Source organism: Crotalus tigris, unplaced genomic scaffold (assembly GCF_016545835.1).
Source record: "Crotalus tigris isolate CLP2741 ecotype Arizona unplaced genomic scaffold, ASM1654583v1 scf7180000017775.1145084777:2100578, whole genome shotgun sequence".
NCBI lineage: Eukaryota > Metazoa > Chordata > Lepidosauria > Squamata > Viperidae > Crotalus > Crotalus tigris.
Genome location: NW_024096626.1, coordinates 173,529 through 195,204, shown reverse-complemented (window position 1 = coordinate 195,204; position 21,676 = coordinate 173,529). Strand labels below are relative to the sequence as shown.

General features: G+C 37.8%; 1 protein-coding gene and 1 pseudogene across 2 annotated transcripts in view; one reads left to right on the top strand and one right to left on the bottom strand.

The window, feature by feature from the left end:
* The window catches only part of TSPAN7 (tetraspanin 7), a 109,969-nt gene extending 89,399 nt beyond the window's left edge, over positions 1 to 20,570 (bottom strand). The window contains exon 1 of one of the 2 annotated variants that reach the window (XM_039342155.1): positions 20,238 to 20,570. In XM_039342155.1, coding sequence (XP_039198089.1) covers positions 20,238 to 20,318 — 81 coding nt within the window. In that variant the 5' untranslated portion in view covers positions 20,319 to 20,570. The remainder of the gene's footprint in view (positions 1 to 20,237) is intronic. The other variant, XM_039342154.1, reaches the window with a different exon arrangement.
* On the top strand, positions 2,377 to 2,952 carry LOC120307390 (annotated as a pseudogene).
* Positions 20,571 to 21,676: the final 1,106 nt, after the last annotated feature.

Here is a 21,676-nt window from a genome sequence, read left to right as displayed (position 1 = left end):
GATCTTCTAGTCCAACCCCCTGCTCAGGCAGGAAACCCTATTTCATTTCAGACAAATGGCTGTCCAGTCTCCTCTTAAAAACTTGTAGAGTTGGAGCATTCACAGCTTCTGGAGGCAGGTTGTTCCACTGATTAATTGTTCTAACTGTCAGGAAATTTCTCCTTAGGTTGCTTCTCTCTTTGGTTAGTTTTCATCCGTTGCTTCTTGTCCCATCTTCAGGCTCTTTGGAGAATAGCTTCACTCCCTCTTCTATATGGCAGCCCCTGAGATATTGGAACACTGCTATCATGTTACCCCTAGTCCTTCTTTTCATTAAACTAGACATACCCAATTCCAGCAACCATTCCTTATATGTTTTAGCCTCCAGTCCCCTAATCATCTTTCTTGCTCTTCTCTGTACTCTTTCTAGAGTCTCAATATCTTTTTTACATTGGTGACCAAAACAAAGTGTATGTGTACGCTTTGAGAGCAAGCAACTAAATTTCACTTTTAATGTGTCCCATTGTACCCACAATAAGAAAATGACAATAAAGGTTATCCATCTATCTATCTATCTATCTATCTATCTATCTATCTATCTATCTATCTATCTATCTATCTATCTAATCTATCTAACAAATATGGTTTATTCCTCATTTAGATGTGAGCAAAGAAGGGAGCTCTAGCTAACTAGTTTGCACACATATGCACAGAGACAATTATTATTGATGTATTAAGAGGAAAATAATTTCATCTTTTCCATCCTTAGATATCTCTCTCTTAAGATAAAACAAAAGGATGATGGATAGGAAACCAACTTGTGATGGTTTTAATTGTTTGTTGGGGGCGTTTTATTTTATGAGAGTATAAAAGAGAATTTGATAAGAAAGAGGGCTATAAGAGATTAATATCAAAAAATTATTGACATTTGATGTCTTATACATTGCAAGCATCTGATTAAATATAACAGGTATCAGATATTTGGGATTGGAAAATTCATCCTATGATTTTTTAAAAAAAAATATGTAACAAAGAATATTGCAGTATAGGGAGCCTTTTTTAGTCTTGACACTCTTCTGAAGAAGGAAGCTGTGCATTTTCCATTCCTAGCATAGCAGTTCTCAATTGACTTACTATTTAAATCTCTTTAGAACTTTTTCTCCTTGGAGTATACTTTACCACAGTTTCCATTTGCTCAATGGAAACTGCATGCTAGCAATCACTGTTTTCAAAGGTTTGTGACACTGTACTTTTTAAAAAACATCTATATTTTTAGTCCAAGCAAAAACCAAGGGCATCCTTAGAAATAAAGCAACTCACAGTAGGACGGAGACTTCAAGTATGATAGCCTAAGAGGTCTTCCGAACCAGTGTTTGCATTGGATTCAGGAAGGTAGACAAAGTGCGTACATAAGGTATCAATGTAAGTAGCTAACTAGAAGTAAAGAAACTAACAGCAGTCAGACTAATAACATACATTCAAATCAAAATAGTATCATTACTATATACTCAAAATTCACAGGTTAGTCAAATAAAATGCAACAGAAGGTACTCCATAAATCAACATACACCCAAAATATGGATCACAGAAATCATCATCTGTTGAACTCTTATTTGGTAAATTATACAAATTAAATTGATACAGCTTAGAATGTATGTGAATGTAGCCATGTCATACAAGGTTAAATAGGTAGAATGAACACAGACAGTAAGAGAAAATAACAAAAGGAAAAAGTAAAACATTTTAATTTGAATCAACAAGGAAGATTCAAATTCTTAGTTAGAGAGTAAGGTGACATTTCTTCATCAATGGCATAGAGAGAAAATGCCTAAGGCCTGAACGAGAGTCTTTGTTTATTAAGCTGCTCACATATTAGATCAAAACATGGAGAAGTTATGATAATAATGCTAAAACTAAAATGGATATTGAGAGCTACCAAAGAAACAGTTAAAGTATCTTTTTAAAGTATAAATGACTTAGGAGATTTTGAAAAGTACTTGCAAATTATAACCAATTGCTACTTTCAATGTATTGGTAAATATTGCTGATACTTGATACACTTTAAATATTTTAAATATAGCTTATCTTTTTAAAATTTGACAGATGTTTATTCAATATTGGTAACCAGTTGACTATCAATAAGGCTGAGAGTCTTTGCATGAGCTGAGTTGAACTCCTACTCCAAAGGAAATGCATGTCCCTTGACAACTAAAGGGAAGGAACAAATTACCCTGTGTGAAACATTGGGCAAATCTACTTCAGATCTTAAACTAGTACTACTTGGTCAGCTCTCAAAAACAGTAACTGGTTTAGGAGGAAAGGGTGGCGCCGAGTGCAACATGGTGCTGAGGAGGAGAAGAAGAAAGAGAAGGATGAGGAGGAAGAGCCAGCCTGGAGGGAGGTGCCAGGAACTTGAAGAGCTCTGGATTCACCGGCCTCTTCGGCATGGGAGGAGTTGTGGGGCCTGGTTATCCCTCTGACTGGAATGAATCCCTTGTCCCCTTATTTAAATGTTGACCCTAGATATCTTATACCTACTGGAGCTAATAAAACCAGGAGCAGATTTGAACTGGCGTTCTTTACTGTTAGCAGATGTTGCATTACAGGAGCTGCTTTTGGAGCATTAAATGGCTTGACACTAGGTTTGAAGGAGACACAAAACATGGCTTAGTCCAAACCTAGGAATGTACGGATTTTAAATATGGTGACATGGCAAGGAGCATTGTGGGCAAACACTCTTGGATTTCTAGTGCTGCTGTATAGTGCGTTTGGCATCATTATTGAAAAAACACGAGGTGCAGAAGACGATCTCAACACAGTTGCAGCTGGGACCATGACAGGGATGTTGTATAAAAAATACAGGTGGATTGCGTGGGATAGCTAGAGGTGGCATTGCAGGACTCATGCTCACAGGTCTCTATGCACTCTCCAACTGGGAACACGAGGGGCTCCATGCAACAGCAGTCCCTTTGAGCAGAGTGAAGGAGAAAGCCTCTCTCCATGTAGCGCAATCAGACTGGACCCCCTTCATTATAGTACCTAGCGGACACACCCCATTCAAGATCACTGATTCTCATGGCAATGGCTGGATTTTTGAGCATTCCGCATCCTTCTGGGCAACGGGCAGTGAAAAGCACCATTTTAGCTGCAAAAATGAAGATCTCATCTCCATAAACATATTCACTTTTGCTCAGTTTGTACACTGAGACCATTGCTTGTTTTGACTGTAATAAAATGTATGTGCTGAAAAACATTAAAAAAACAACAACAGTAGCCTGTATGCTCTCCATTTTCCATTATAACAGGAAATAAGATGCTTTTGCTCTTCATAACAACTTAACTATGATCACAAGAACAAACCAGGATCAAACAATGTGTTCAGATCCTGGCTGTTTAAAAAAAAGCATAGTAAAACATATTGTTTCACAGGGAAATATGAGTAGATTAAACAAAGAACTAAAGCTTTTGACTTTCACCTGTGGTATATATAAGAAAGAGTCTGGGAAAGCACATGTTTATTGGAGTTCATTCATGTTACATGGGACTTTCCCCCCTTCTTATCTGAATCTGTTCTCTCTTATTTCAACAATTAAGTTCTCCACATGATTAAAATTGTCTCTCATTGTTCAGAAATTAGTTCATTCATTAATTCATTCATATGTTAGTTCATTCATTCCAAGAGGCCACCTAGCTTTTCCTGAATGATTTCACAATCTTGACACAAACAATTCAATGTTCTTTTCATTCCTCCCCATCGCTCAAAAGAATCAGTAGAGGAACAAATAGAGCATCGGTTCTCGACCTGTGGGTCGCAACCCCATTTGGGATCAAACGACCATTTCATGGGGGTCGCCAAACAATGCAGTCTGCCATTTTTTCCCCTTTTCCTTAGCTGTGCTACTCCCTTTTATTCTATTGGCTTTTGAAAGCCAATAGAATAGACTCTCTTGAATAGAGTCTAATTCTATTGGCTTTCGAAAGCCAATAGGAATTGTCCAGGCTGTCTCTGCCCTGCTGAGTCTGCCAAAAGTCCTATTCTGCAAACGGTGCTGCAAGTTGTCTGCAGCGAAGGTGAGCTGTCTGGAAGTTTCCACCCCTCCCTGCTGAGCAACTACTAAAAATGTAAGTAAAAGAGGGCCAGGGCTGGGAGGTTGGAGGCTGGTGGGTGCAGGGAGGGTTGCTGGTGCGCGTGGGGCCCGGCGGGTACCTTACCTCCCTTGGGCTGGGCCAGCTGGTGACCCAGCTGGTGGTCGCTCTGCGCCGTCGCTGCCCCTTGCCAGCTACGCCTCGGCCGGCACAGGGGGCAGCACCACGCATGCGCGGCGCTCCCAGGCAGGGAAAATCCTTGACTTACGACCAGTTGGGTAGTCCTCGACTTACAACCGGTTGAGTAGTCCTCGACTTATGACCGGTTGGGGGTCGCGGCATTAAAAAGGTTGAGAACCACTGAAATAGAGACTTACAGCAGCATACAGTTTTATCCATCCAAAACAGAGGTCCTTATTTCATACAATCCATTGTTTCATTCTTTCAGCTAACAACTCTTGTTTCCCATTTAAATATTAATTTTCTCCAATCAGTACATGAAGTTTGAAAATATTGTATCAACAGCATTTATCTGGCCCTAAAAACCTATAGATAATTTTGGCATAATTTGCCATTCAAATGTATTCTAGTATCTGTTGTTGGAATTGCAGGTCTATTCCCTACTATTCAAAACATATTTAGATCTATAGTTTATATTGTAATTGTTTGGATTTGAAATTATAATCTAACTGGTTTGAAAACAGTAGTTCAATAGTTATTCTGAAAAGTTATTGTAAAGTCCTCCCATGATGGACAGCCTGAAATGTGATAAAAATGTAGGCTTGAAAATACAACTAGCAATTTCATGGAGTAAATTACTCCAAAATGGTTTGAGCAATCAGTTCAAATACCTATCCTGAGATAACTAAAGATTATTCCCAATAGAAGATCATCTGTACTGAGGCAAAGACTAAATAATAACACTAAAAACTTAAATTACTACCTAATTACCAGTTCAACTATCAGTTTATTTGTTGCTTGTAGTTTCAATAGCTGAAGCATGAGAGTCCAAATATCTTGTCATAATATTGAGTTACAGGAGTATAAACTGATAAAATGGAAATGGAATGAGTTCTTTTTAGTGAGGTTCACAGCATCTACTGAAATATGATCAAAGCTCTTTACATGTTAGAATCCAAAAAGAATCAAGAACAGAGAGATGACCTTAGGAATTGCAAAATCATTAAACAAAAATCAGAGTTTTGCCATCCTTGCCCAAGAACAGAAAGTAAAATTAATACCAAGTCATTTTCAATTTTCCAAATGATATTTCAAGTTAATTTGCAAACATTAATTTTACAATTAATTCATTGTGCAATTAACTTTCACATTTCAGAGATAAGGCTTAAGACCATTGCTTAAAATAATACAAATGGTATCTTTCTATTTACAATTTAAAAAGAAAGCTATACAGATAGGATGTTAATATAGAGACAAAGCTAAAATCTAAACTTCAGGGTCTGAAAACTAATTTTTAAATGTGTGGATTCAATGTCCACTTTTGGCAATGCATAAAAATGTCTCCCTAACTTGCTGAATAAATTTTAGGAGCAGAAAAATAAGCAGCAGCTCACATTACAAATGAGCATGTCATCTGGTGTGTGTTTGGTTTAAAATGTTTATACAAACAACGCTGTGACCTGCTTTCCCCATGACTGACAAGTGGAGATGGTGCTATAATTGGCTTCAGATCATGCTGTCCAAAGGACAAAATAAATAAATCAAGGATGTTTTTTTCTGGATCTGCTGACACAAGCTAATTTCCAAATCAAACAGATTGTTACATATTAAGTCTCTGCTTAAAGGCACCAATTGGACTTTGATTCTCCATCACATGTAATTATGCCAAAGTGGAACAATTTGGTCTCCCCCCAGTTTTTCCCATGGAGAATATTGCCTAAAGTTGTGATACTGATATTGAACTGGTAGCTTTAAATTGTGACCTGCCTTGGAAAGAAATGGAGAATGCATGAAGTAATTAAATAAACAAAATATATCATAATACACACAAAGAACGTAAGCAGATGTGTTTAGTTATTATTATGATGGAACAAACAGAATGGACACAGCTGGGTATTTTGAATCAAGAGGGTCTTGAACAAAGGGAAGCAGCAAAACTTAAAATGGAAGGTGCAGGTGATCAGCTGCCTACAATTACAAAGCTCTTCATACTTCATGTTTGCACTGTCAACATTTTGCAGAGATTTTGAAGCAAATAAGATTTTTCTATTTGCATGATGCAGTTAAGGACTTGGAATGCTACATTGTAATTTAAATTCTTTATAGCAATATACAATAGATGAAAAGTAATACAGAGTTCAGGGCAATGTACTCATAATGAAAATAGTATACCTAAATTTATTTACTGACATAATAACCCTCTCAGTCCTAAAAGCAGATATGCATTATATTCATATAGAGACAACTATTAAAATGCCATCTCATTTTATTCCATATCTTTATTCCATATATTTTATTCCATTGTTTTGCAAAAACAAAAAATGTTTCACATCATTATCAATAGACATGAAAAAAACATTTTCTCGTCATTTTTCTTATCCAGCATATATCTGAATCAGGATTTTATTATGCAGTCTCCTTGCCTCTACTAACTTTCTGAGAGAATATATTGTTTTCATTGGACACTTTTCTATATTTTCCCAATGCTTCTTACTTTTTTCCTTATCACACACAATTTAATAAGATGAGAATGACAATATAGTTGCACAGTGTCTTTTAATGAGGAGTACCAGCATCTCTCCATTTGGAAACATCTGTAGAAAGAAATTTAACAGTGAATATATCTCACTGGCTCAAAATTGACTCTAGCCTTCCATCTTTCCAAGGTCGGTAAAATGAGGACCCAGATTGTTGGGGGCAATATGCTGGCTCTGTAAACCACTTAGAGAGGGCTGTAAGGCACTGTGAAGCGGTATATAAGTCTAAGTGCTATTGCTATTGCTAATACTCCTTCCTCCTATTTTCCCCATAACAACCCAGTGAAGTGAGTTGGGGTGAGATAGAGTGACTGGCCCAAAGTACCCAACTACCTTTCATGCCTAAGGCAGAGAGAGAGAGAGAGAGAGAGAGAGAGAGACAGACAGACAGACAGACAGACAGACAGACATATTCAGCATATGTATTATTATATATAAAAATCATATTGAGCTCAGTCCTACTTAAACTGTCACCGACCACATCCCATTAATGCACTGTATGGCTCGTGCACAAAATAGATGACACACACACAATTTCTATAGCAGTGTTTCTCAACCTTGACAATTTTAAGGCATGTGGACTTCAGCTCCCAGAATTCCACAGCCAGCAATGCTGGCTGTGGAATTCTGGGAGTTGAAGTCCACATGCCTTAAAATTGTCAAGGTTGAGAAACACTGTTCTATAGTATTTTCATGGTCTATGACTGACATTCAGTCACTCATGTTCTATCTAGTCATATCTTAGCTTGACTATGCAATGTGATCAACATAGAGCCATCCTTGAAGATCACTCAGAAGCATTGACTGGCTCAGAATGCAGTGCTGTGGGCAGTTATGAACATACCTCAGTATGCCCATGTGACACCTTGGAACCCATTTCCATAGATTGCACTAGTTGTCAATTTGGTTTTGAGTGTGGGCCAAAGTGCTGGTCATGACCTAAAAGTCCTGTGTGGCATATAGCCCAGTTTTTTTGAGAGACTGCCTATCTCTTGTGGTTCCTGCCTGGCAGATTCAATCTGACAGAGTCATAAAAACCTGGTTGTTCTCTCAGATTAGGGCTAAGGTGGCAGGAGTCCCTCTGATGGATATTAGATATTGATGGCATATTTTCAAGCATCTTTCAGGTTTGCCATCTTATTCTTTTTTCTGTATCTAGTTGGGGTTTTTTGTTTGTTATTTCTTACCACAATGTTTTTATATTGATTGGTATATTTATGGGGTACCCATGTCTTTTGGAGTTGGTGAGCACAAAATCAAACTAAGAGTAAGAATAGTAGCTCTTGAAGGCTTTTTTCCTTAATTGCCTTAAAACTGTATGTTTTTATGTTCAACCCTTTGCAAAAATGACCTTGGGGAGAAGTACATCTATGCACAATATGGATGGAGAAACATTTTTTAGTCCTCATTTAAACTGGAACTTATCTATTTCTGCATATTTTATCCATGAATCACAACATAATTACTGTTAGAAAACTATTGTTCTTTGAATTACAATGCAGTACATAGACAAGGAAACAGTATATCGCAGACATAGTAATGCATGTATCAATTTAAACACATTATTTGTATATGTTATTTACCCAAACTATGCAATTTTTCTTTTTTGTGCCTTGAATCACTGTTGATCTTAATGACTGCCTTGACAATTCCCTGCCATTTTCTTGACAAGATTTTGGAAGAAGTTTGCCATTGTCTTCCTCTTAGGGCTAAGAGTTACATACTCAAGGTCAACCAGCTGGCTTTACACCTAAGACAGGACTAAAACTCATAGACTACCAGTTTCTAGCTTAGTGCTTAACTACTACACCAAACTGGCTCTCATGCAATGCCTTAGGTCAGGGGTAGGCAATCTTGGTTCTTTTATGACTCGTGGACTTCAACTCCCAGAATTCCCGAGCGAGCATGGCTAAGCATGGAAACCTCTCCCTTTTCTCTCAGCATGGCTGGCTCAGGAATTCTGCGAGTTGAAGTCCATGAGTCATAAAAGAGCCAAGGTTGCCTACCCCTGCCTTAGGTGAAAAGAACTGCATAAAGTATGTTGCAAAGGAATTTTTAACAATATACAAGCAAAACCTTCTTCAAAAGAAACTCAATGAACTGAACTTGAGATATTTCCAAGTATGAAACTCCAAGAACAAGATCATCAATCTGTACATAAACAAAGTTAATTATGGTAACTTTGAGATGTAGTGGTGGGAGCAATATTAGCTCATCAACAGAGAAGTCTCTAAGATGTGGGAATAGAAGTCTACATTTGATTAGTCTTCCTTGTCAACTTCACTGACTCTGTGAAGAACTTTTCCTCTTCATTCATTTTTCCCCACCTTAGTCAATGAAACAGAGTGAAATCAATTGTTCTCTTCCATCTACATACATTCATTGAAGGAAATGGATTGGTTTTTCAGTCTGCCCAATTGCCACTTTTTTGTTTCTTTCCATTCTCTCTCCATAAACCACTAGAAACCTAATAACACAAGTATGTATTATATCTCTGTCTTATTTCTAGCTCTTTAGAAGTCACATTCACTTCAGCTATGATTATTGCCAACTAAGGGGCTCTCCACATGTAATATTTATAGCAATCTGAGATCAGCATGGGCTTGGTATACTCATAGAGTCAGTGTTCTTCATTAACTACCAACTTAGCTGAAAAGCAGGAGGAAACAGTGAAAATAGGACTGCAGTACTTGTTTTTGTTTGTTAGATTTTATATCCCATATTTACAGATTTCATGTCTGCATACATAAAAATTCCTCCCGTTTTTCCCACAACAACTTTGTGAAGTTGGTTGGGCTAAAAGAGAGGACTGGCTCAAAATTACTCTGTGAGTTTCCATGGCTAAGAGTTGAACCTGGATCTCTTTGAGTCTGCTCCAATACATAAATCATCATTTGGCACTAATTCACACTCTGAATTGGGTAGTTTGGTGAAAATTCTTGTCTTGTCTTACTTCCTGGATCCTCAGCTTAGTTTCCTCCTTATTGGAGCAAGATGTTAGCGTACCATGTTATTATTTCAATTGTGCTGTTTTAAAAAGTTAAAAATATACTTTCAAAAAATGAAATTTTAAGCCTTGACACTAAGCATATTATGGCATTGTCTATGTTAAGTCCCCATTCTGTGAACTGCAGTCCTTAAATATTACCATCAGGCTAAAGGATAAGGATTGAATCAATTTTGGTTAAGCAATAAAAGATGCTTTTTAAATAGTAAATGTACCACTTGGCCTCTGAAAATTATTGTTACTAGACATTTATTTAGCTATAATGGCACTTCATGATGTTATGCAACAGAGGAAGCCATGATATCGACCAAGAAGGTCACCATCTATTTATCTGCTTCAATAAGAGAATGTTTAGTCAAGTGAGACCAAGTGCCCAAAAACTGGCCCTGCCCTGCTCCATCCCCTGCCCCGCCCCCACCCTGCCTGCCCACAGGGCCACTCACCACTTCCAGGGCCCGCCGCAGACCACACAGGCAGCCCATGGCAGTCACGCCCTCTGCCCGCACCCCGCAGCATCAACTGTGCGAGATGGGGCATGAGGGCAGAGTCTTGTCTATGCTGCCTGGCTGCCATGTCCTTGGCTGCACTGCTCCGCGTGGGCCATGCTCGGGGTGACTCTCCTCCAGGGGGCCTGCTGGTGAGGAGGGGGTCATGGGGAGAAGCGAGGCTGGGGCAACGGTATGTGTGCCCACAGAGAGGGCTCTGAGTGCCGCCTCTGGCACCCGTGCCATAGGTTCGCCACCACTGGCTTAGTCCATATAGGTAAATTCACTTCTCAGGCCTGGATATACAATTTTCAAGGGCTCTCTTTTATGGTGTTAATTCAACTGGATATGTTTTCTAAATGTATGTCATAGTGCAAGACAATTCCATTTTTAAAATACAAAGGCTGATATTCAAGGGCAAGATAGTATCAAACAAGAACATGAGCAACATTTCATTTTTAAAATGTCAACTATCTATTTTCCTCTTCTGATAGACTTCTAATTTCAAATTCATATAACTTGGAATTACAAAGCCACCTCATGTCATAAATGCTACCAGATATATTCCTAGGTTTAATCATTAATCTTTTGACTTAAAAAAATTTAGATGCACTAACAACAAAAACTGAATTGTAACATGAAATCCCTAATGTTAGCAAAATTTAATTAAATATTAAATCTGTGACACAATTGTCTGAAAAATTCATTTCCAGAATTGTTACTAGTGTTTTGGAGTACCATCAAACTACCAGATTCTTATAAATATTACTCTTTTTTAATAAAGAGATTATTAACAGATACCAGAAATCTTTATCCACATCACCCAAAATACTACATGAAATCCTGTGATTCATATTGTCTCCAGTAAATTGTTTTCCAACTGCTGCCCTCATATGTACTTGATAAAATACAAAAGCCCACTGGATTGAATTAAAGATCACAACAAATATTAAATACATTGTTTCTGACCAAGTAGAGAAGTCAGATTACTCCTAAGTATAGCAATAGTAGGTGCAATGGTTCTTTTAACATTACAATGCACTCTTGTATATTTACTCAGAAGTCCCAATCTCTTCAGGTAGTACTTCCTGCCTAAACCTTCAGTATTGAAACCGAAGATTATACCAACCACAATAATGTATTATATGTAGCATAGAAACATACATTCAGAATAACAATACAAAGGAGGGTCAGGGCAACAAATACAAAACAATATGAACAGAAAGAACAATGTAGGACAGTGGTGGCGAACCTATGGCATGCGTGCCAGAGGCGGCACTTAGAGCCCTCTCTGTGGGCATGCATGCCATTGCCCCAGCAGAGTTCGCCAGAGTAGCAAGCACGTGGCATTTAGAAGCAACAAGGCAGGAAGTGAGCGAGCAAGTGGCATTGGGCCCCCTGGGGATGCCCAGAGATGCTGAGAGACTGGCCCTGGCCATGCTCACTCAGTCTGCCGTGACCACTGAAGCCACGCCCACCCAGTGAGCCATAAGCCCCCCACGGGCACCACAATGCTAATGCAACCCTGGCACTTTGCGATAAATAAGTGGGTTTTGGGTTGCAGTTTGGGCACTCGGTCTCTAAAAGGTTTGCCATCACTGATGTAGGATATTTTCATAAACTTATACCCTTTTCTAAAGTTCACAGTATTCATGACTAGTAAATCGTTAGAACGTATTCCAGCTTTCAACTCCTATAACTTTTTGTGATTATCTCCATGTAGTGTCAATTATGTGATAAATAATCCATGAATTGTCACTGGCATATAACTCTTAAGTTGTGTATCTTGTAATTCTTAGGTAATAAGAAAAGGAGTGCATCCCAAGCCTTTTCTCCAAACAGTAGCAGATATCACTACTTTGAAGCAAAAAGCAAAGACACAAAAGTAATATAACTCCAAAATAAGCTAAATTTAATTTTAAAAAACTCACAAGAATCCTCTCCCCGCAAAGAAATTTATTCAAAACTTCACGAACTAAAATAGTATGGTCTTATATGCCACGGCTGTGCTCAAGATGACCTTTTATATTTCCACCTGTTGAGTTCCTCTCTGCCTGAAAATGACCGTTTGCCCCTGCAGTGAATATATTTTGTCAGTGTTTATATCAAGCCCCACAAAAAAAGATATCTGTACCAAGTCTCTTTAATTCAGCTTTGCAATGTGCCATATATATTAGCTTCAATAAGACTAACTTCCATATCTTCTATAATATCATTTTGCCCTTTTTTCTTTCCCCTTTCTTTCCTTTTCGTTTTCCTTTCTTTTTTCCTCTTCTCTCACTTTATTTTATTTATATTTGTATTTCCAGTTTATGTAATATCTCCTGTTTATAACTACAGTATAGATTTGCAGAAGCTAACAAATTTTATTTCACTATCAGACATGTGAATTGACTCCCACTTGTATGAATAGTGAATTTCCAATCAGATTAAATAAATGATGACCTACAATACATACTTGTGCATTCCACAAAAATCCTTAACCTGGAAGGGACCTTGCTCATGAAAGTGAAACAATTTTAAGATGTGTCAGAGAGGGGCTGGTGAATTTCATGAACATTTTGTTGTTCCTTATAAAGATTCACCATTTGGATTGCTGCTCTTTTTTTCTTCAGATATATTCAGTAGATATGAAAATATTTGTAAGCAGTTTATAGTATATTAGAGCTTTAATTTCAAGGAAATTCCTATTTTTAGGACTAAAACTGTGGCTATTGATTTATATTTTTGTCGTTCCAGTTGGCCTTTCCTAAAATAAACAATGTAATCTAAAAGTGTAAGACTTTTAGAAATGATGTAACAAAACTCCTGTGACAACAGCCATGAAATCGGCCATCTAGTTAACACAGGTGGTAACAGAAATGAGCACTATTGAATGGTAAGTGAAATCTCATAAAACATGGTTTTATAGATACATCAATCCTCAGCCAACTTGTCTCTCTCTCTCTCTCTCTCTCTCTCTCTCTCTCTCTCTCTCTCTCTTTCATACACACATGCAATCTCTCTCTCACACACATACACAGATTCACCCACAGTTTCTATAAAATCATTCACATTTATGGGGATTGAAAAGATTAGCTTTTAATCTCATATTTTAAATACCACAATGTCTGCATATACTCTACTATTTAATATTTTTCTAACAACATTTAAACAACATTTAAATGTTTTATGTCATATTATTTGTATCATATGAAAATTAACCATCACATATACTTAATATAGAAAAGGGGGGATAATATTTAACACATTTAAATTTAATGATGTATGTATGATCCAGAAAACCACCTGAAGCTGAATTATGGCTTCTCTTTGGCAAACATTTGTTCAACTCACTCAGACTGCAGGATCAAAAGGTTTTACAGAGTCCTAAATTAAGAAGGAAAACAGGGTAGTAGTGTTAGCTGATCTTCTCAAAAGAATTTGCTGACAGATGTAAAAGCAAAGCTGAGCTGGTGAGCAGTACATAGAACAATGTCTGTACACAAAAGTGTTCATTCCAATAACCCAATTAGACATTCAGTACTGGAATGATTAACATTACCAATATGTCAAGTCATGCATTACTGTAAGTATAAGGAAAAACTGCTGAACTAATGTACAGTTGTTCTTCTGTAAATAAGACTGACTCAGTAATTTCACTGCAAGTAGTGGACACATCATTTGTTTCTTTGTTTTTTGTCTGTTACTTTGCAGGACATTTTACGTTTCCTGTTTACACAAAATTGTTTGCCAATATTGATAGCTCTATAAGCTTTTAACCAAGAGCAAGATAGATAGATGGACAGACAGACGGATGGACGGACAGAGGGACAGACAGACAGATTTAGTTACAAGAAAAATATTGTTGGAGTAACATGTTGTTTATCTACGTACTAACATACCACATGTAACATACTATCAGTTCATTATTATCATTGGAACCATTTCCTCACAATATTTCATAATCTATACCATGATATCTGTTTAATTATTTGGTTCAGATTTTACCCTGCTTAGGACCCTCAAAGTCACTAATGGACAGGAAAAAAGAATACTGCGAATTACTAGGAAGCTACAGCCAACGTTTAGCCAGTCCATGAAGGCCTCGTACTTAGTTGCAGAGAATTTGTAAGACATAATAGCAGTAAGTATAACAGAGAAGAAAACGGGGCAGTTGAATCAAAAAGACAACAATATATGGATGACCACCCATCAACACTTCTCATTGAATAGTCCCTCACAATGGCAAAAAAATTCCTTCACTTGTACAGAGAAATATTTATAGTATGATTTTGTTTGCAAAGAGGAAAATAAATAAATAAGCAATCTCCATAGGTGAGGTATAGAATTTAAGAAGTCTATTTAAAAATAGCATGAACAATTCCAAATTCAGTGATGTGCATGACTTGCCCCCAGATTCTACTCGACATGTATAGGTGATAAGTCTTTTGTCTTCTGTTTATTTTCAGTCACCCGTATTCTGACAAATTAAGATCAAGCTTTCAAGTTTGAATTCCAATATTTATTAATATTTTTCTTATCTAAATTGACAGAACTTAAACCTGGATTAAAATGCCATATTAATTTTAATGAAACATTGCCGCCAACTGAATTTGTATTCAATCCAACAAAATTAGTCAGAAGCATAAAACAGATTTCAAAATATTTTCTTTGATGATAATGAAGCTGATCTAAAAGTTTAAGACAAGTATATTCTATACTGAAATCCTTAAAACTATGCATCAAGAATATATTTCTGTGTAACATCATTAAAAGTCCCATAGTGAGAACAAGCAGTATTTGTAAGAGTCATTTCTTCATCCCAGAAAAAAATGCCACTTTCACACACATGCACACCCCCAAAAAAAGATACTTGTGGCCTCTCTTGTTCAGTATAGTAAAGATTATGATCCTCAGCATGTCTTACTACCAACCCTGACTTCACAGATTAGGAGTGCAAATGAGGAAACAACAGATTAGAGACAAACAATGATTACTCAAGAATGGGTTTCTTTACCTATGAAAGTACCCCTGAGAACCAATAAAACAGCTTAAAGGAACTGAATTATTGATACTGAAATTTTACAATTTTTAATTCAGTCTATTATATTATGATTTAACTACATGGGTATATTTTTATAACCTATGTAAATTATAACTGAATTCTTATAAATGTAGTGCTCTGTGATAAAATCACTGATCCCACCACAGTTTCTAACTTAATGAATGAGCCACACTATTAATTGCTGATATGCAAAACACTGTGGTTTTATGGCGCACCAAGTAATACACATTATACTCTTCAAATATAAAACTGATTTCTGATTAGCTTAATCGTGTTGGGTTTTTTTTTTCCTTTTCCTTTCAAAATTTCCCAAAAGCTACATTTCTCCCCATGGTTTCCTCAGCTCTGTATTCCCTTACTATCATCCAAATAAATTCTGTGGATACATACCAGGATAGAGGGAGAAATTAGGAAGATTATAGGACCTAAATAGGTATGTATTTGTAAAACTGAGACAGAAAGAATGTAACAGATCTGAATAAAGGGAATTTGATATTGTGGAGTTGATTAATAAATATAAGGATGATATAAGCTTAGTTATGAATGAAAATATTAAAATATTATTGTTGTTATTATCCTTATTTTAATATCTAACTCCCATAATTTAGATTATATTTTCATATGAAAAATAGAAATCCACAAGTTGATAATGGGTTGATGTTCTCCTCCTGTGAATGGTAATAAAGATACAGTATAACTGTCTACATAAATGCAATATAGGAAAATGTTCTGTAAAATAACATGATGGGAACAAGATGAAAGCACAGAAAAAGTAGTCCTTTGGAGACCAAAGAATAAATGAGAATGATTAGAGCAGTGGTTCTCAACCTTTTTAATGCCGCGACCCCCAACCGGTCGTAAGTCGAGGACTACTCAACTGGTGCAGCACCGTTTGCAGAATGGGACTTTTGGCGGGCTCAGCAGGGCAGCGACAGCCTGGACAATTCCTATTGGCTTTCAAAAGCCAATAGAATAAAAGGGAGTAGCACAGCTAAGGAAAGGGGGGAAAAAATGGTGGACTGCGTTGTTTGGCGACCCCCGTGAAATGGTCGTTCGACCCCAAATGGGGTCCCAACCCACAGGTTGAGAACCACTGGATTAGAGGGTATCTGCTTAAAACAAGATCTATTTGTTTTCAATATATAGTTTAAGGATAATTCTATTCATATAGTCTATGGTAAAGAAATGAATATAAATTTAAAAGCATGATTGGTTTGATTGATTTGTTTATTGTGAAAGACTGAGGGACTTGGTGAAAAATACAGGGCAGTGAAAAGTTCTGAATTTGAGACATATTGTTTTGGGGTGGAATCAAGTCTAGGATTGGGGGAAGAAATGAAAATGTAGTAAAATAAAATCACATGAAAGAAAAAAGAATAACTCCAGGAACATAAAGAATTCTGAATGAAAAAAATATGAAAGGGTGTACAACTATTTCAACAGAATGAATGGAAACTGTCCTTAAGGAAAGATAATGCAGAAACTACTTGGAACAGAGTGAAAACAATTACATTAAAAGTGCCACAGAAGTGAGTGGAAATACATAATCTGAAGAATGAAAAAGGATATTTAATGGAATAGTGAAATGATGAAATAGAAAAGGCCTTGAATTAAAGAAAATATACTGAGTGCTGTAAAAACTTAAAATAAAAGGCATTATCTGATGTGCACAGAGAGGAAAATACAGTTTTAAGAATGAATGCAAGAGCAAAATTAAAAGTGGCAGAGAAAATGCACAACTTTTTGATGAGAAGAAATATTGTTTGGGAAGTGGGTGAAGAAAGTTATATAAGAAGCCCCAGAAGAAAGAATGGAATTAATAATAAATGTGATAAAAGTAATTGGGATGAATGAATTAAGGGAATGCTAGAAAGTTTCTTTAATGGAAATGATAATGGTTGAAATGTGGGATTGAAATGAATGCTATAAAACAAAGAAAACTGATTTAAAAATGCCTTGACAATATTGGAAAATTGTAAGATTACAAGTGTAAATGCTATAAAGGGAACAATGTTGAACTATGGATTAGTTTGATTTGAAGTGAATATAAATTATGTTTAGCATGTATATAAAGACTGTGTCTGTGAACTGATGAGCAGTAACCAAAATTGACTGTCAAAAAGTAGAATCAGTGTGTGTGCACAGGAAGGTGTTTGGCATAATTGTGATTGAAAGACCAAAAGGTAACAATGAGGAGCATTTGTGCATTAGCAGGGCACGGTGAATGTAGTCCAGATTTTAGTTCTTTGGCAAGTGATAGAGAAACATGTGAATGTGAAAAAGAACTTGCATTACACATTTATTGATTTAGACAAAATGCATAATAAAATGAATAGGCATGAATTATGGAATATTTTGATCACTATGGACTTGAAGCTCAGTTGGCAAATATGAAAATGTCTGTATATGATGATATATAGTATATAGCAGAGATCCCCAACCTTTTGGGCACCAGGGACCGGTTCCGTGGTGAAAGTTTTTCCACAGACTGGAGGGTGTGTGGTTTTGTGTGATGCCTGCATCTTGCAAATGGGGCTTCGCTTGTTTGTGCAGACCAGTTGCTGGCACGCTGCGGACCGGTACTGGTCCACAGACCGGGGTTGGGGACCCCTGGCATATAGCATGTATGAGAATAAAACATTCACATAGTTAATGGTAAAGAATTTGATAAACATGTCTTTGGTTGTTTAATATATTCGTGGATAATTTAGAGAAATGCTTGTGTGATATTAAAGGTGTTAGTTGGAGACATCAGATAAACGTACATTTTGTATGCAAATGATTCCATGCTAGAGACTGAGAACCCAAATAATACACAATGAAAGATAGATTGCCTGATGCAATAAGGAATATCTGAAAAACTTTATGTATCAAAGACCATCAAGATAAAAACTATTCCTATATTGGTTAAAAAAGCTCTCTAAGCAGAATTTAAACAAACAAAAGCACTGCGTTTTCTCATTATGCCTGACATTCCATTAGCTTCTTTTGATACATTGAATGGTTAACACCCAAAGTATGTACTGTAAGGATTAAGGTATGTAATAAACCAAATTGGAACCATTATATTATACTTCCATGATGTATGACCAAAGAGTTCTTAATCAGCAGATCACTGACAAGATAGGATAGACTCTGTATTTGAGTCTGCTGAACAACAGCCCAAGCTGCTAAGAAAATTTCTGTCCCCAGAGGCTATTTGAAAACCCAGAGCTCTTGTTACCAAATACCTCTTTAATGTATTTGGATTACAAACCACAATAATATTTTAATAATAATATTATGTTATTTTGCTAGAATGAAACAGTGGAAGATGCTTTTTCTCCCTCTAGAGCAGCTGCAAGTAAAGCCTGACATGAACTAAAAAAAAAAAAAAAACCAACAGCCTTCAAAATAATAAGAGGCAATCTACCTACAAATATGTCCACCTGCATATAGTACAGGGGAAATCAACAACAAGGCTGTCTCTTGAAATGAGTAGAGATATTCAACATATTCAAACCAATTAAACCAAAGCAAGTCTTCTCTATTACATGTATCTAAATTCATGATTATATACATCTATATTACTTTGGATAAGATTAGTTCTAATCCCACTTACTTGGAAATGAAGCAGTATTTCAGTTTAACTGTACTGTGAATCAAAGCATATAATTTATTCCTGTTATTCTGGAACAACGAGGAAAGGGTTTAAATTGTTTATTCTGAGTTAACAGCGCTATTTGAAAACAGGAAACAATCATATGGTAGAATATATTACAAAGCTAAGCCAGAATACAGAAGACATTAATACTCTATTTGATAAACCTTCATATTCCAACAGCTACAATGAAACACCTTTTGTATGAACATCCAGCAATAAAAGTTAATCTGACAAAATAATCCACATGGCAATTATGAAAATATAGCCATTAGAGTGGGTATAAGCAGAAGCAATGGAAGCAGCAAGATTTTTTTTTTTTTGCAAAAGTCATACCTTGCTGTTTATTTTCACAATTATTGGGTGTGTATATGTTTTTTTAACCATTTCCAATAAATATTTAAGTTCATATGGATTTTTATTCCTGCAATATCATTTTTTGTGAGCTGCCCACCACATTTCCCTGAGGTACTGGCAGAGAATGCAGAGATCATATGAAAAAAAGAGCTGTAGTTTAAGATCCTGAATAATCTGGATGTTCATGCATGATGCACCAATTGCCTCATTCATAAACGCCATAGATCTCTTCATTGGGCAAGACCTGACAGGCAGATCCATCCACTGGGTTGGCTGAAATCCAAAAGTCATTTTAAGTGACCCAAATATCTTGAAAGGTACCCAGCTTTCTTAAATTTAAGTATGCAGGTCTTGCAAATATAAAGAGCTTTGTGAAACGCAAGGTGAAAGCAGTGCCTTTTTAAAAATTCACACAGACCTACATTTATACTTCAAAAATCTGGCAATGCCGATCAGCCCCTATGATCATTGATCAAATTAATTACAAATATTTGCTACAATCTTTCAATTCTCCTATCACCGAAGGAAAAGAAGAAATATATACCAAGCCTTCAACTTTCTTCTTTCCCGGGCTGCTTTCATGAAAGGTTATTTTTTTAAAAAAGGACGACGGGGTGGGTGAAAATCGGGCACAAACTTCCTATCCCCTCCCCCGTTAATTAAATAGACGATGATAAACCGGGAACAGACGCTTAGCATGGAGGGGAGCGATACGTTCAGGCAAGCAAACAGGCGTTTGCGCAGCAAAGAGCCGCCGCTGCGGTTCCCATTGCAACGTTCCGTTATCTCCGGCGACGCCAACGCAGATGGCACATAAACCTGCTCGGGGCGAGCCAGGAAGACGAATTGCCACCCCCAATATCCCCACCCTTTTCACCCTCGCTGGGCTGCTTCCAGCGCGGGGTTTGGGGGCACTCACCCAGAAAACGAAGGAATAGATGATGAGTAAGGTTTTCAGACACGTTATCACGGGTTTGGTCTCCATTCTCCTCGATGCCATAATACTGAAATCCCGGCTGCTGGCTCAGGGCAGGGGAGGGAGTGCGCGCGAGAAAGGGAGGGGAAGGAGGGAAGGAGGGGGCTGCAAGCTCCGTTCGCGCCTCCACCGAACGGCGGATTGGCGCCGCCGGCTCCTCCGCTACCAGTATTATCGCGGCCGAGGCGAAAGCTTGGAAGCGGCCGCTCCAGAGTGCTCGTGCACACAACTACTGGGCCGCCGCCACAGCCTGCCCCGCCTCCTGCCGCCACCGCACACCACAGCCATGGCACCATTGTGCGCTCACACTGGCGGAGAAGGCAGGAGCTAATCGACCTTTCCCCAGCCCTCGGGCCCCGCTATCTGGAAGGCAGGGCCAAGGCCGGGAAGAAAGGAACGACAGTCTCCGCTGCCTAGTTGCGTGAAAGGTGCTGAGGCGGGAGGCAAAGGAATACGCGGGAGGGTGGAGAAGGTAGTTGTGCGAATGGCAGGTCCACCGCCGTGGCGCAGTAAAAGAAGGAAGACGTCCCCCGCGAGGATGTCTTAGAGCAGTGTGGACGCCGATGGGGGTGGGGGGAACCGATGCAGAGCGTGTTGGCGAAGCAGGCGAGAGGAGGGGGTGCTTATCGCCAGGCTCCTGCTGAAAATGGAGCCGTGCCTGCACTTGAAAGGGTTGCGCGGTGGGCCTATTCGTGCGCAGCCATGATGGGCGTATGGACCTGAAAAAAGCACTTGAAAAAGATGGACAGGCCATCACCTCGGTCTCCAGCTGCCTCCCACAGGCTTCCACTTTCAAAAGGGTCCTTGCAACAAGTTGGAAGGCAAGGAGAATAGCTGCCTTCTAGCCAGAGCTCAGCTTTGTCTGCTTGTTGTAAATTGAACTGTTTGTATAAATAAGGCCTTTTCCTGGTGAGGTAAAATCTTCACACCTTATTCATAGGCTGATGGTTTACTTCCTAAATAAAAACAAGGGGATTCAAGCCTCCCTGAATTTCCTGACCTAAAGCTGCTGCTTCTCCAGTTTGTGAAGTGATGCAGCTCCTTGGGTGATGAAACAAAAGAATGTGTCAGACAAGACAGTCATAATGTATATGTCACTTCAAAAATAAAAGCAGAACAACGTGGCAGAGCAAAAAACATGTTCCACTAATGAGAAGATAGCTGGCTGCCACCATGACTGGTGTAACATACCATAGCGTCATGAAGTTATACATTTTAAGCAACACAGTTGAATGTATGGTGGACCTAGTAAAAATTATGAGAAGCTAAAGTTTCTTCAGATCAGTTAATAAGTAATAATATTTCAGATAATGTCCCAATTAAAAATGGCATAAATTACCTTGAAGCCTGGATGGAATTGACATTATTGATTTGTAGTTAAT